At 41.9% G+C, this 13,414-nt stretch overlaps 1 protein-coding gene across 10 annotated transcripts in view; it reads left to right on the forward strand.

Moving 5' to 3' along the window:
• The first annotated feature begins 11 nt into the window (after window positions 1-11).
• The window catches only part of CSPP1 (centrosome and spindle pole associated protein 1), a 119,013-nt gene continuing 105,610 nt past the window's right edge, over window positions 12-13,414 (forward strand). For 8 of the 10 annotated variants that reach the window (XM_066266259.1, XM_066266264.1, XM_066266267.1 and 5 more), the window contains exons 1-2: window positions 1,211-1,334; window positions 12,026-12,134. In XM_066266259.1, coding sequence (XP_066122356.1) covers window positions 12,036-12,134 — 99 coding nt within the window. In that variant the 5' untranslated portion in view covers window positions 1,211-1,334; window positions 12,026-12,035. Of the gene's footprint in view, window positions 93-1,210; window positions 1,335-12,025; window positions 12,135-13,414 lie in introns of those variants that run through there. The other 2 variants (XM_066266261.1, XM_066266269.1) reach the window with 2 other exon arrangements.

Genomic DNA, 13,414 nt, shown 5'->3' on the forward strand with positions numbered 1-13,414 from the left:
GGCGGAAAACTTGTTTTTATGTGGGTGTAGGTACCTGAAATTCAATGAAATTGCTGAAAGACAAAAAAATAAGGATGCAGAAAAATTGACATGTAAGTGGTTTTGGGTGCCGGTTGAAAAATAAACGTGGCATCCTAATTTACTTAAGACGACCTGCTGCACACGTGTAAACCCTGCGCGCTAGTGGTGGTTAGGCACCAGGCGTCCTCCAGGGTCCCGCCGCGGGCCTGGGAACTCGTGGACGTGTTAACGTGCATAGGGCTTACTAGTGTTCTGAAAATGCCCAGTGTCCAGTTGTTACAGTAGCTTACAGTTTAATTTTCAGTATTGCTCCGTGAAACCACCCCTGTCTCCGAGACCCAGTTAATTTCAAGTTATATTTGTTTTCTACCAAAAGTTAAATACGATGATGATTATTTTTTTTTTGCTTGTTTTAACGTATTTTTGCTAACTCCCCCCTCCCTCCCCGCCGCTCCGCACTAGATTCTAAATTCTAAATCACAGAGACCAGGTTTGTGTTCCTTGCTATATCCCTAACTACAGATGGACCACAGGCATTTTTGCTTGGGCTGAGGGTGGAAGAAAGGGGTAGGTGGGAGAGAATAGCATCCCAGCTTCCACTCCTTACTTTATACGGTGTCTGGCATATAGTTAAAATAAAAACATTACAATGATCGAATTCACATACTCCCGAAGGTTTTGATAGACTTCGAATGAAAGAAAATGTATCTTTAAAACCTTCTTACAAAGTAATTTAGGACAAAAGACTCTTAAATTCTACTTTCCGTGGAAGCCCTTTTCTAGTGGAAGCGGTAGCACATTGCCACTCAGTATAAGGGGAGAACTGAATATGTTGAAATTAGTAATAAAAGCCCAGGGCAAAACTTGACCAGATTCCTAGGAGAAATTTCATGCCCCGGAGCGGTATGCCAACAGTGTTTTTCACTGCCATCCCTCACCTTTTTTCTTCCCAGGCTCTGACTGTTCCCAGGCCAGCTGGGACTTGGAGGATTTAGAGGGGCCGGAATTTAGCTTGGGAGAGAGCTCCCCGGTTTAACAGCCCCCAGACAAAGCACCAAGCCTGGGTGGGGAGAGCCCTGCGAGCCGCCGGGCGGTTGTGCGGCCTCCGGGCCGGCAGGGGGTGCCCCCCACCTCGCTGCCGTCCCCCCGAGTTCCCAGTGGGGGCGGGGCCGCGCTCGGCGGTTGGTGAAAGGCGAGCGGAGGGTTCGGTCTAAGAGGCGGAGCCCGCGACAGGCGGTCACCGCCGCCTCCTCGGACCGCGGACAGCTTCGCAGAGCGCTGTGCTCTCCCCTGACGCGGACCCGCTCTCCCGAGTAAGCGTTCGCCGGCCTCGGGCTGGGAGGAGGCCTGGCGGAATGTGGCGGGAAGGGAGGTTCCCAAGGCGGGCGAGGTCTCGCGGCTGCCAGGCTGGCGGCGGTGTTGGGGTTACAGGGTCGGTGGGCCGGGTTCTCTGCAGGGGCAAGTCTCGCGGTGCCGGGCTAGCGGTGGTGGCCCACGTGGTCTCGCAGCAGAGCCGAAGGCAGCGCCTGGCATCCCGGCTGGGGGCTTCCTGTGGTTGGGAGCCTCGCCGGGAGCCGTGTCCTGGTTCAGCGGTCTGCACGCGCGGGGCGCGGCAGGCACCGCCACCTGCGGTGCCGTGGAGACCCGGTTGCCTGACAACGCGATGACGCTTACTTACAGGAGGCCGCCGCCCACGGCGACCAGAGACAGCAGTGCCTTCGCTCCCAGGCGCCGTCCCAGCCCACCAGCCGGGTTCGCTAAGCCTGCCTGAGCACCTTCCCTCCTCCCCAGTGCTGGTTAAATGTTAACGTGTCTTGAGTTCTTGTGCTCCCGGGCTGGTTCCCAGTGTTTTGCTTTGCAAGTAAAATTTATTTAATCATCACCGCCCCCTGAGGTCGGTGCGGTTATGGTCCTGGACCCACCTAGCTTCTCTTCCAGGTGCCTTGATTTTAGGATTGTTGTCTGGGATTTGAATCCACTTTTCAGTGATAGCCATGGGACTCATCTTTTGAGAGAGGCTGGATCTCAAAATTACGGGTTTAAGAAGTTTAGCTTGGATTTCCCGGAACACTAAATTCTAGAGTAAACCATCACCTAGTTTACAAACACCTTGGAAAATGCAGGAGCCTAATAGCAACCATCCTGCGTTTGTAAAAAGATAGTTATCCTCAGAGAAGTCCTATTGTAAGTGAAAGACTGGCTTGTTATGTTGACAAACTAAAAGGAGTCCCATGGAAACTAGTAAGATGCTGATTTCTTCCCCCTGCATATCAATCTTTTCTGTAGGAGAACACTGACTTTCTGGTGGTTATATATCTGCGGGAATGTTCGCTGAGGATGAACTTTTGGGTTTCCTGCAGTAACAGGTGACCTTCTGGGAGGGAGCAGGTGCTTTTAGATAGGGTGAATTGAAACAGATGCTTTCAATATGATTTTTCTCCAATGAAGTTTTCAGAGGAATGTGATTTAACTATTACACAAACATTGAGCAGATTTTGAGTTACCTTTTTAACATTATTCTGACTGCTTTCCTGAGTGGGAGACAAAGGTATTTGGGCAAGTGTTTGGCAATTTTGCATTACCCGTAGGCTAATTTATGCTACTGTCCTTGGTCATCATTAATGATGTACTAACAGCTGCTAACAGACTTAATAGTGCCTTGTATACAGGAATCAGGAATACCTTGGAGATACTGTGGGTTTGGTTCCAGACACAAAGATAGTCCTTTTTTGTTTTTTTTTTTGTTTTTTTTTTTGTTTTTTGTTTTTTTTTTTTTTTATAATTTTTTTAAGACTTTATTCATTTTTTTTTTTTTCAGAGAGGAGAGAGATAGAAGGAAAGAGGGAGAGAGAGAGAGGGTGAAGGGGGAGGAGCAGGAAGCATCAATTCCCGTATGTACCTTGACCAGGCAAGCCCAGGGTTTCGAACCAGCGACCTCAGTGTTCCAGGTCGATGCTTTATCCCACTGCGCCACCACAGGTCAGGTCTTTTTTGTTTTTTTTATCTTTTGCAGTTGGAGGGTCTTGCCTTCAATTTGTTAGAAGTGCAGTATCTGTGAAGTGCAATAAAATGAAGCATAATACAGTGAGGTGTGCCTGTATTCACTCTGTATATATCCTGACCCCTAACCTCCCTTTGCCCCCAGCAACATGGTGTTTACTTCTTAGCAACATTTAGGGAGACTTGTTAATATTTGGGTGTGCCCATAGCAGTAAGTTGCTCATCTGCGGGGAAAAGAAAATTGAGCACCTTTCACTTGGTGGAAAGATCTCTGGAAGGGGGGGAGGTGAGTGAGAAACAGTGTGTTGGTTCACCTCACCCCTCCCTGTCTCCTGAGGCTTACACAGACACCTTCCTGCAACCTATACCCATTTGTTATCACCCCCTGCTATTCTGTCCTCAGTTCTGTTCTCCTATGCTAGGCTCTTTTGTAGTTTTAATAATCATGTAAAAACAAAACAAAATATCTGCTACATCTTTTCTTCTAGCCTGGGCTATATTCTAAATTCCAGACACGAGAGAGACAGATAGGGACAAACAAGAAGGAGAGAGATGAGAAGCATCAATTCTTTGTTGTGGCACCTTAGTTGTTCACTGATTGCTTTCTCATATGTGCCTTGATCGAGGGGTAGTGGGGGGCTACAGCAGACCGAGTGACCTCTTGCTGAAGTTAGTGAGCGACCTTGGGTTCAAGCTGGTGAGCCTTGCTCAAACCAGATGAGCCCACGCTCAAGCCAGCGACCTTGGGGTTTTGCATCTGGATCCTCTGTGTCCCAGTCCAATGCTCTTATCCATTGTGCCTGGTCTCGCCAAATCGTTTTCTTGATAACTCCACTGGATTGTTTATGGGTACTCCACATTGAATCTCTAAATTCCCATCTGTTGTAGCTAGACTGAGCCACTGTGACAGGTGGCATTATCTTGTCCAAATTCCCAGCATCTAGAATCTTAAAGCCCTCCTTTAGGAGAGGCATTATTTTCCATTCCTCTTGCTTCCTCAGTGAGGAGGAAATTTGCACTTTACTGAGGAGGTGAAAAGATGGGAGCAACATTTTTCCCTTTGTGATTGATGAAACTGAGAGAAGGATTTGGACATACTCAGTTATTTCTGGGTTCTCTCTGTTTTTCAGATTTGCCTAAGCTTAGCAGAATGAATATATTCTGGTTTGCTTATGTTTCTAGCTGTATGATAAGTGTAGAGAGGCCTCAGTTTAAGATTTAGAGATGTTAGTTTAGATCAATGGTAGTCAGCCTGGTCCCTACCACCCACTAGTGGGCATTCCAGCTTTCATGGTGGTTGGTAGCAGAGCAACCAAAGTATAAATAAAAAGATAGATTTAACTATAGTAAGTTGTTTTATATAGATTTATTCTGCCAAACTTAGTGAAAATCCGACATAAAGTACTTGGTAAGTAATTATTATTATATGCTTTAACTTGCTGTAACTCTGCTCTATAAATTTTATAAAGTAAAGTTACTTCCGTACTGTGGAACTGGTGGTGGGCAGTTAGAAAATTTTACTACTAACAGAGATACAAAAGTGGGCAATAGATATATAAAAAGGTTGACTACTCCTGGTTTAGATTATTGTAAGGTACCCCCCCCCCCCCCAGGAAGAAGGAAGGGTCGTAGCCATGAAGTGTGGATCAACAAAAGCTTTATTGAATACAGCGCATCCCACCCAACGAGGTTCCTTGGACCCAGGGACAGAGGCCAGGGAAGTCGCATGGAGTGATCTGCGTGGGAGATATTTAAAGGGTCCCATCTAGGGTGGTTGAGCTAATATGACGTGGTGAAATCTCACTGGCTGGCAGACAGTTGCTCTTTTCCAAAGGACTCCTGGGAAGTTTCTTTTGGCATACATGAGTGTGGGCGGTTCTAGCCAAAGTTCCCAGGTCTGGGTTCCTCACGTGACCCTCCGCCATTGCTGACCACCTTGCAGTTATGATAACCAAACATCAGTTATTGGTGATTTAAATCCCAGTGTACTTTGGAGGCTTTTAAGATAAAGGCAGATACTGATGTATACAAAGACTGAAAATATTGCAAGAATTAGTAAAACAGCTGTGATTTATTGATTTCTGTGTGTCAGGTGTGCCATACAATTTATATGCATTGTTTTGTTTTTTCTTCATAACAATTTAGTAGTTATTTTCATTTTACAGAAGAGGAAACTGAGGGATAAGAGGTTAAGGAACATATTTAAGCCAGTCACATACTGGAAAACTTTATCATTTATATACCATGTACATAGCTGTTGGGGAAAAAACTGGTAATATCTTTTTTTTTTTTTTTTTTCCAGAGGCAGAGATAGACAGGGACAGACAGACAGGAACAGAGAGAGATGAGAAGCATCAATCATCAGTTTCTCGTTGCGCGTTGCGACTTCTTAGTTGTTCATTGATTGCTTTCTCACATGTGCCTTGACCGTGGGCCTTCAGCAGACCGAGTAACCCCCTGCTGGAGCCAGCGACCTTGGGTCCAAGCTGGTGAGCTCTTTGCTCAAGCCAGATGAGCCCGCGCTCAAGCTGGCGACCTCGGGGTCTCGAACCTGGGTCCTTCCGCATCCCAGTCCAACGCTCTATCCACTGCGCCACTACCTGGTCAGGCAAAAAACTGGTAATATCTTGAAAAAAGTTGTAATTTTACATTGTAGGATGAAGAAAGATTAAAGAATCCTATTTAGGTTTCTTTCAACTGAGCTTTCTTCTAACTTCATCTTTAAATTATAAATATTCTTACTCTATTTTGTACTTAGGCTGTATCCATTAACTCAGTCTCTCTGAATCACTAATTTTTGAATAATTTTGTGGTTGAAATTGTTTTATTTAAGTTGTCACATGCTTTTAGAAGTAAGAAAGAAAGTAGACATGGCTGCTGGAAGCTGGTTGCACTATCATCAGGCCTTTGTGTTGCTAGAAACTGGCCTGACAATACTTCTTAGGCTTGGTGTTCTGTTGAAGATAAGTAATTGCACAGAACATCAACATCACATTGAGGCTGCTTTGTGTCTGTGATGGATCAAGACAAAAACAAGACCATCCATAATCCCATCCAAACGCAGATAAGACATGACTGTTGTCCAAGCCACAAAATGCCAGACATCCCCTCTCTCACCTAATATGAGTGACTGCTGTCTCAACCAATTAACAGCTTTAGCCTCACGCTATAGAGATCTTACTAAGATGTTCAGTCATGAATTACCCTCACACTGACAGCATTAAATCCAGAGCAAAGTTCTATTTCCTTAAACCCTCCTCCAAATCACCTAACACAGTCCCGAATCCTGTCTTTTGTTTTTAATTTATTTTTTAGAGAGAGAAAGGGAGAGAGAGGAAGGGAGAAAGAGAGAAACATCAATTTGTTGTTCCACTTATTTGTGCATTAATTGGTTGATTCTTATATGTGCCCTGACTGGGGATTGAACCCACAACCTTGGCATATCAGAATGATATTCCAACCAACTGAACTTCCTGGCCAGGGCTATCCTGTAAGTCTTCTCTAACACTGTCTTACTAAAATAGTTCTCCATGGTGGGTATCAAGGATGCATCTCTTGATGCAATGAGTAATAAACTCAACTTGTTTAACTATAGTAGTGTTTCTTGTCTGGAGACATTTCCAGGAGAAAGCTCATTAGTATCTTTGACTTTTCAGTGTAATAGTAGAGATATACTCTAATCAGATTAGACAATAGAACAAAATTAGAAATGATCAAACATAAACTTTCATCTGACTCACTTCCATTGTTTAGAAATGTGTATTGTTACTATGGTTACTGTTGTATAAAATCAGTTTTAGAATTTATAATTGATGTTAAGTTATAGTCAAGGAAAATTTAAGTATCTGTGGAAAGAGCGAGAGCTTTCAAAGTCTGGCTAAACAAATAATAATTGTTAACAGAATTACGTGAATGCCTTCAGAGTTGAAAGAGGCTTGTTAGGTTTTTTTTAGATTTAAGACTTTTCTGCTTGAATTATGTACAAAGTCCTGTAAGCACAGTCTGTGTGTGTGTGTATAAATAAAACTTCATCATTATCTTTTATTTCTATTAGACATAAAATCTTTAGGAAAATTTGGGGATTTTAAGTGATTTTTTTTTTTTTTGCATGAAAACTATGTTTGGTATTGAGCTGTTTTGAGTTTTTTACTAGGAAAAACCTTTTGTGAAGAATAGCAAGTTAAAAATGGATAAATATATTAACTTTTGTTGGCTTGGAATATATTTTGCTATACCCATATTTTTAAAACTGTGTTCCTTTTGGAAGTAAATAATAGAATGAAGTTCATATTATGTACTACTTAACTGATACAAGTTGCAACATATTTCTTTTAGGTAAAGCTTGCTTTTCTGCACTTTTACAAGTTATTATTATCCCCCAAACATTAAATTCAGTGGGTGCTTTTAAAAACACTCTTGCTTTTGACATTGCTGAAAGTTCTTTGTCATATTTCTTTTTCTCCACAAATTATTCTGACTTGGCTTTCTTTATATCCTTCTTTTAATTACTAATTCTTTGTATTTTTCTAGTTTAATTCTTCTGTCAACCCCCTTAAGGGAACACTGCCAGCATTTAATTCTGGCTCATTGCCGCCACCCCCTACAGCTTCAACTATTATCTTTAAAATTAACTCTTAAGTAAACATATCTAATGTGGTCCGTTTACTTGAATTTGAGCCTGCAATTTCTAACCATTTGCTGGAAATTTCCATTAGAATGTCATATTAGCTCCAGATTAACAATCTAAACCAAACCTTCCCAAACCAGCCAGCTTCTTCTGATTTATTTCTGACCAGTATTCCTTCCACATTTAGTTTCTAGGTCTTAAAGTTTTGGTAATCAGTGCCTCCTTTCTTGCTACATATACAGTTAGTCACTAAGTTTCATGGGTTTTTGAAAAATTATTTTTTAAGAAAGTTCTAGGTTCAATGAGGAAAGGATAGTCTTTTAAAAAAATGGTGCTGGAATATTATATCTATATGCAGCCTCCCCCCCCCCCCCCAAAGAAACAAAACTGAACTGATGGCCCTTACCTTACACCATTTGCAAAAACGAACTCAGAACAGATCATAGACTTAGGTGTAAAAGAGAAAACTATATAACTTCTAAAAAACAATAAATAAATAGAAAGGCCTTGGCCAGTCGCTCAGCCATAGACTTTGATTTCTGGTCAGGGCACACAAAAGAAGTGACCATCTGCTTCTCCACCCCTTCCCTTCCCTCTTCCCTTTTCCCTATGCCCCCTTCCCCCTTCTCTCTCTCTTGTTTCTTTCATGGCTTGAATAGTTCCAGTGTGTTGGCTGAGTGCTGAGAATGGCTCAGTGCCCTCACCTCAGGTGCTAAAATAGCTCAATTGCTGAGCCAATGGAGCAGCGGCCCCAGATGGATAGAGCATCGCCAGGTAGGGGGCTTGCCGGGTGGATTCCAGTTAGGGCGCATGCAGGAGTCTGTCTCACTGCCTCCTCAACTCTCAATAATAAAAAAGAAAAGAAAAAAATTATGGATAAATTGGACTTCAAAAAATTAGAAACATTTGCTCTTAAGAAGCTATCACACAGCCTGACTTGTGTTGGCGCAGTGGGATAAAGCATCAACCTGGAACACAGGTTGCCAGTTCGAAACCCTGGGCTTGCTTGGTCAAGGCACATATGGGAGTTGATGCTTCCTGCTCCTCCCCCTTCTTTCTGTCTCTGTTTCTCTCTCTCCCTCTCTCTTTCTCTACTCTCTGAAAATTGAGTAAAATCTTAAAAAAAAAATGAAGCGATCACACAGATGTTTATAGCAGCTCTGTTTGTTATTGCTCAGTCTTGGAAGCAACCAAGATGTCCTTCAGTAGGTGAAGGAGTGGGTGAATAAGCTGATACATTCAGACAATGGAATATTATTCAGCACCAAAAAAATGAGCAGCCCTGGCTGGGTAGCTCAGTTGGTTAGAGCATTGTCCAAATATACCAAGATTGTGGGTTTGATCACGGGTCAGGGCACATGTAAAAATCAACCAATGAATGCATAAAATGGAACATCAAGCTGATGTTGCTTTCTCTCTCTCTTTTCCTTCCCTCTCTCATCCCCCCACTCTCTTCCCTACTTTCTTTTTCCCTCTATTTTGCTCCCCTTCTCCCTCTCTAAAATAAAAATGTTTTAAATCAATAAATAAAAAATAAGTAATACTTTTCAAGCTTTGAAAAGACAATGCAAAGGCTTTTATTTTATTTTTTTAGATTTTATTTATTCATTTTTAGAGAGAGGGGAGAAGGGAGAGAGAGAAGGAGGGGAAGAACAGGAAGCATCAACTCCCATATGTGCCTTGACCAGACAAGCCCAGGGTTTCGAAATGGCAACCTCAGTATTTCTGGTCGGTGCTTTATTCACTGTGTCACCACAGGTCAGGCAATGTGAAGCTTAATAATGCATACTAGTCAGTGAAAGAAGCTAATACTGTATGATAACAATCATATGACATTCTGGAAAAAGCAAAACTGTGAAGACAGTAAGAAGATCAGGGATTAGAGGGGAGGAAGGATGAATAGGTGGAGCACAGGACTTTTAGGGCAGTAAAATTACTCTGTATGATTCTACAGTGGTGGACACATGCCATACATAAGTCCAAACCCATAGAATATACACCACCAAGAATGAACTCTACTGTAAACTGTGTGTCTATGTGGGTTCATTGTAACAAGTGTACCACTCTGGTAGGGGCTGCTGATACTGTGAGAGGCTATGCATGAGTGAGGAAGGGGATATATGGTAAATCTGTACTTTTTGCTCAGTTTTGCTCTGAATTTAAAACTGCTCTAAAAAAGTAAATTCTTAAGACATGATCGAGAAAACTTAAACCACAGACTAGGAGAAAATATATACAAAACATGATTGACAGGATTTATATCCAGTATATATAAAAAATCTTAAAGCTCAATAATAAAACAATTTAAATTTGAAAATTGGCAGAAGATTTGAAGACATTTTGCCAGTGGTTTTTATCTATATCTATATATAAATATGTAGAGATATAGATGGCAAATAAGCATATGAAAAGATGTTCAACATCATAGTTATTAGAGAAATGCAAGTTAAAACCACAATGAGATATTTCTGTACACCTTATAGAATTACTAAGATAAAAAAGATTGAAAATAACCAAGCACTGTATAAAAATTGCAACCCTTATTCAAAGGTTTATTGATTTTTCATCAATTTTAAATTAGTTGTTTATGCTTTTTGTGTCATAGTTGAGAAATTTTGCCTAGGCCAAGATCACAAATATTTTCTTCTATTTCCTTTTAGAAGTTTTATAGTTTTCTTTCACACATCACAGTCTATGATCCATTTTGAGTTAACTTTTGCAATACTGGTTGGAATGTAAATGGTACAGTCACTTTACACCAGGGGTCCCCAAACTACCGCCATTTATCCAGCCCCGCTGCACTTCCGGAAGGGGCACCTCTTTCATTGGTGGTCAGTGAGAGGAGTACAGGATGCATCCACAGGATGCTCCTGGGATACTATGTGGCAGCACCGCAAAGCGCCGCTTTGCTCACGTACAGTACTACTTCCGGTGACGCGGGACACACGCATCATGGCTCCGGAAGTGCGTCATATCACTTGTTACGGCTAGCAGTGACAAATATGGAACCGGACATTGACCATCTCATTAGCCAAAAGCAGGCCCATAGTTCCCATTGAAATACTGGTCAGTTTGTTTATTTAAATTTACTTGTTCTTTATTTTAACTATTGTATTTGTTTCCGTTTTGTTTTTTTACTTTGTTTTTTGTTTTTTGTATTTTTCTGAAGCTAGAAACGGGGAGAGACAGACAGACTCCCGCATGCACCCCACCGGGATCCACCCAGCATGCCCACCAGGGGGCAAAGCTCTGCTCACCAGGGGGTGATGCTCTGCCCCTCGGGGGCGTCGCTCTGCCACGACCAGAGCCTCTCTAGCGCCTGGGGCAGAGGCCAAGGAGCCATCCTCAGCGCCCAGGCCATCTTTGCTCCAATGGAGCCTCGGCTGGGGAGGGGAAGAGAGAGACAGAGAGAAAGGAGAGGGGGAGGGGTGGAGAAGTAGATGGTCGCTTCTCCTGTGTGCCCTGGCTGGGAATCGAACCTGGGACCTCTGCACGCCAGGCCGACGCTCTACCACTGAGCCAACCGGCCAGGGCCTATTTTTTTTACTTTAAAATAAGATATGTGCAGTGTGCATAGGGATTTGTTCATAGTTTTTTTTTATAGTCCGGCCCTCCAACGGTCTGAGGGACAGTGAACTGGCCCCCTGTGTAAAAAGTTTGGGGACCCCCGCTTTACATAGTTGCAGAGGACTCAGCAGTTCCACTCCAAGGTTTGTATGGAAGAGTGTCAAAAACTTATGGCCAGTTTGTTTTTGTACCTGTACTTGAATGCTCAGAAGACTTATTCATAAATAGCCAAAAAAAGAAAAAGAAAATAGAAAAAAGCTAAATGTCCAGCAGTAGGTGAACAGATAAACAAAATGTGGTATTTCCATACAATGGGATAGTACCTAACAATAAAAAAATAGGTACTTATTGATGGATGCAACTACAAGGATGAATCTTAAAAACATGATAAGTGAAAGAAGCCAAACACAAAAGACCACATACTGTATTTACTTATATGAAATTTCCAGATTAGACAAAACTGTAGAGATAGAAGACAGACTGATGGTTTCCAGAGTTAGGGGTGAGAGAGAGAACTGACTATAAAAGTGCAATTCTAAGGATTTGAAGTTCCTTCCCAGGGACCAGAGACAAAAGCTAGTCAAATTCTTTTTTTCAGATATTTTAAAGTATGTTGTAGGAGTTTGGGGGAGTTGTGAGAGAAAGCAGGCAGGCATATCTCAGTCAAGCTTGTTTGAGCTTCTCAATTTAATAATTGAGATTGAATATTAAATGTAGATTAAGTCTGCATGTTAATAATTAGCCTAAAAATACTCTGGTATCGCTGTAGCTGTGCTCATTGCAGTATTTTTTGTTTGTTTTGTTTTAAAGTATCTGCAAAATGGCTGATAATTTGGATAAATTTATTGAAGAGCGCAAAGCCAAATTGGCCAAAGACAAAGCAGAATTGGAAAGGGATCTGCCTTACATGGAAATGAAGGTAAAGTTAATAATTTTCTTGCAATTGTTTCATTAAAATTGTTTCTGAAGATCAGCCCTGTGTAAATGCAAGCATGCTGGTCTGAGTCAGAATGTTCAGTTTCATCCTGCAGGTGGCTGTGCTGGTGTGCCGGACTGGGCAGCAGTTCAGTGACTTAGAATGCAGTTTTGTGTTTAAATCTCACGCTTTCTCCTCTCTCTTTAGAGTTTTAATGAATACTTTATGTGCTTCATAAAATGATTAGAAGACTAGCTCCAGTACAAGGAACTTTCAGAATAGAAACAGGATATAAAAACCACGTTCTCATTCTCTGTGGACTATTTTAATATATTAATGAATCATTATCTTAACATTTTTTTGAAGCTGACAAAAATGTCTTTATAAGAATAGTTTCTTTTGTTTTGCATACTTGCTTTTCAGAATATAAATTTGAAAACAGTGTCTGAAAAAGCTCTAACCTTGCCTATTTTTGTGGAAAGCGATTCATCCATTTTAGCAAATACTTACTGAGACTGTACTAGCTACTGCGCTAGGCTCTGACAGCACAGCATTCACCTAGACCAGCGGTTCTCAACCTGTGGGTCGCGACCCCGGCGGGGGTCGAACGGGGTCGCGACCCACAGGTTGAGAACAGCTGACCTAGACTGATGTGGCCCCTTGTCTCATGGGCTCACATTCTATTCTATATGTAATAGAATACAGGACATAGATTAATCTGTGCCATATGGTCCATTGTAATGAGGGTACCCACATATATTGGTTTGCCTGAGACAGTCCTGGTTTACCCGTTGTCCCAGTATCTTGGCTGGTGTAGCATTTGTTCTGGACAAAGGTATCCTGGTTGAGATGATTAATAATATGGACACCTTAATTATAAAGGAACTTAAATACCTAACATTTTTTGTGTACAATATATGGATGAGGCAGTCTTATATGAGGTTACATTGAGATTTCACATGAATCTGTAAGGTAAGTACTGTTAACATTTTCCAAATGAATAAACTGTGGCATGGAGAACTTAAGGACTGTGACTAAAGTGATAGTAGGATGAGGTTTCGATCCCTGGCAACCTGAATCCTCTGCTTGTTCTTAGAGCCACCCACACTAATTTGTCTTTCTGCCATAATACCTGTCATGTGCAAGGAATTGTATGAAAGACTTTGTATTATCTCATTTAATCATAATAGCTCGGTAAAGTAGATGGAAACATTCTGGTTTTACAGATAAAGAAAGTGAGGCTTAAAGTGACCAAGTAATTTGTCCTGGTATACACAGTGGTG

The sequence above is a fragment of the Saccopteryx bilineata genome, chromosome 3 (assembly GCF_036850765.1).
Source record: "Saccopteryx bilineata isolate mSacBil1 chromosome 3, mSacBil1_pri_phased_curated, whole genome shotgun sequence".
Taxonomy (NCBI): Eukaryota; Metazoa; Chordata; class Mammalia; order Chiroptera; family Emballonuridae; genus Saccopteryx; species Saccopteryx bilineata.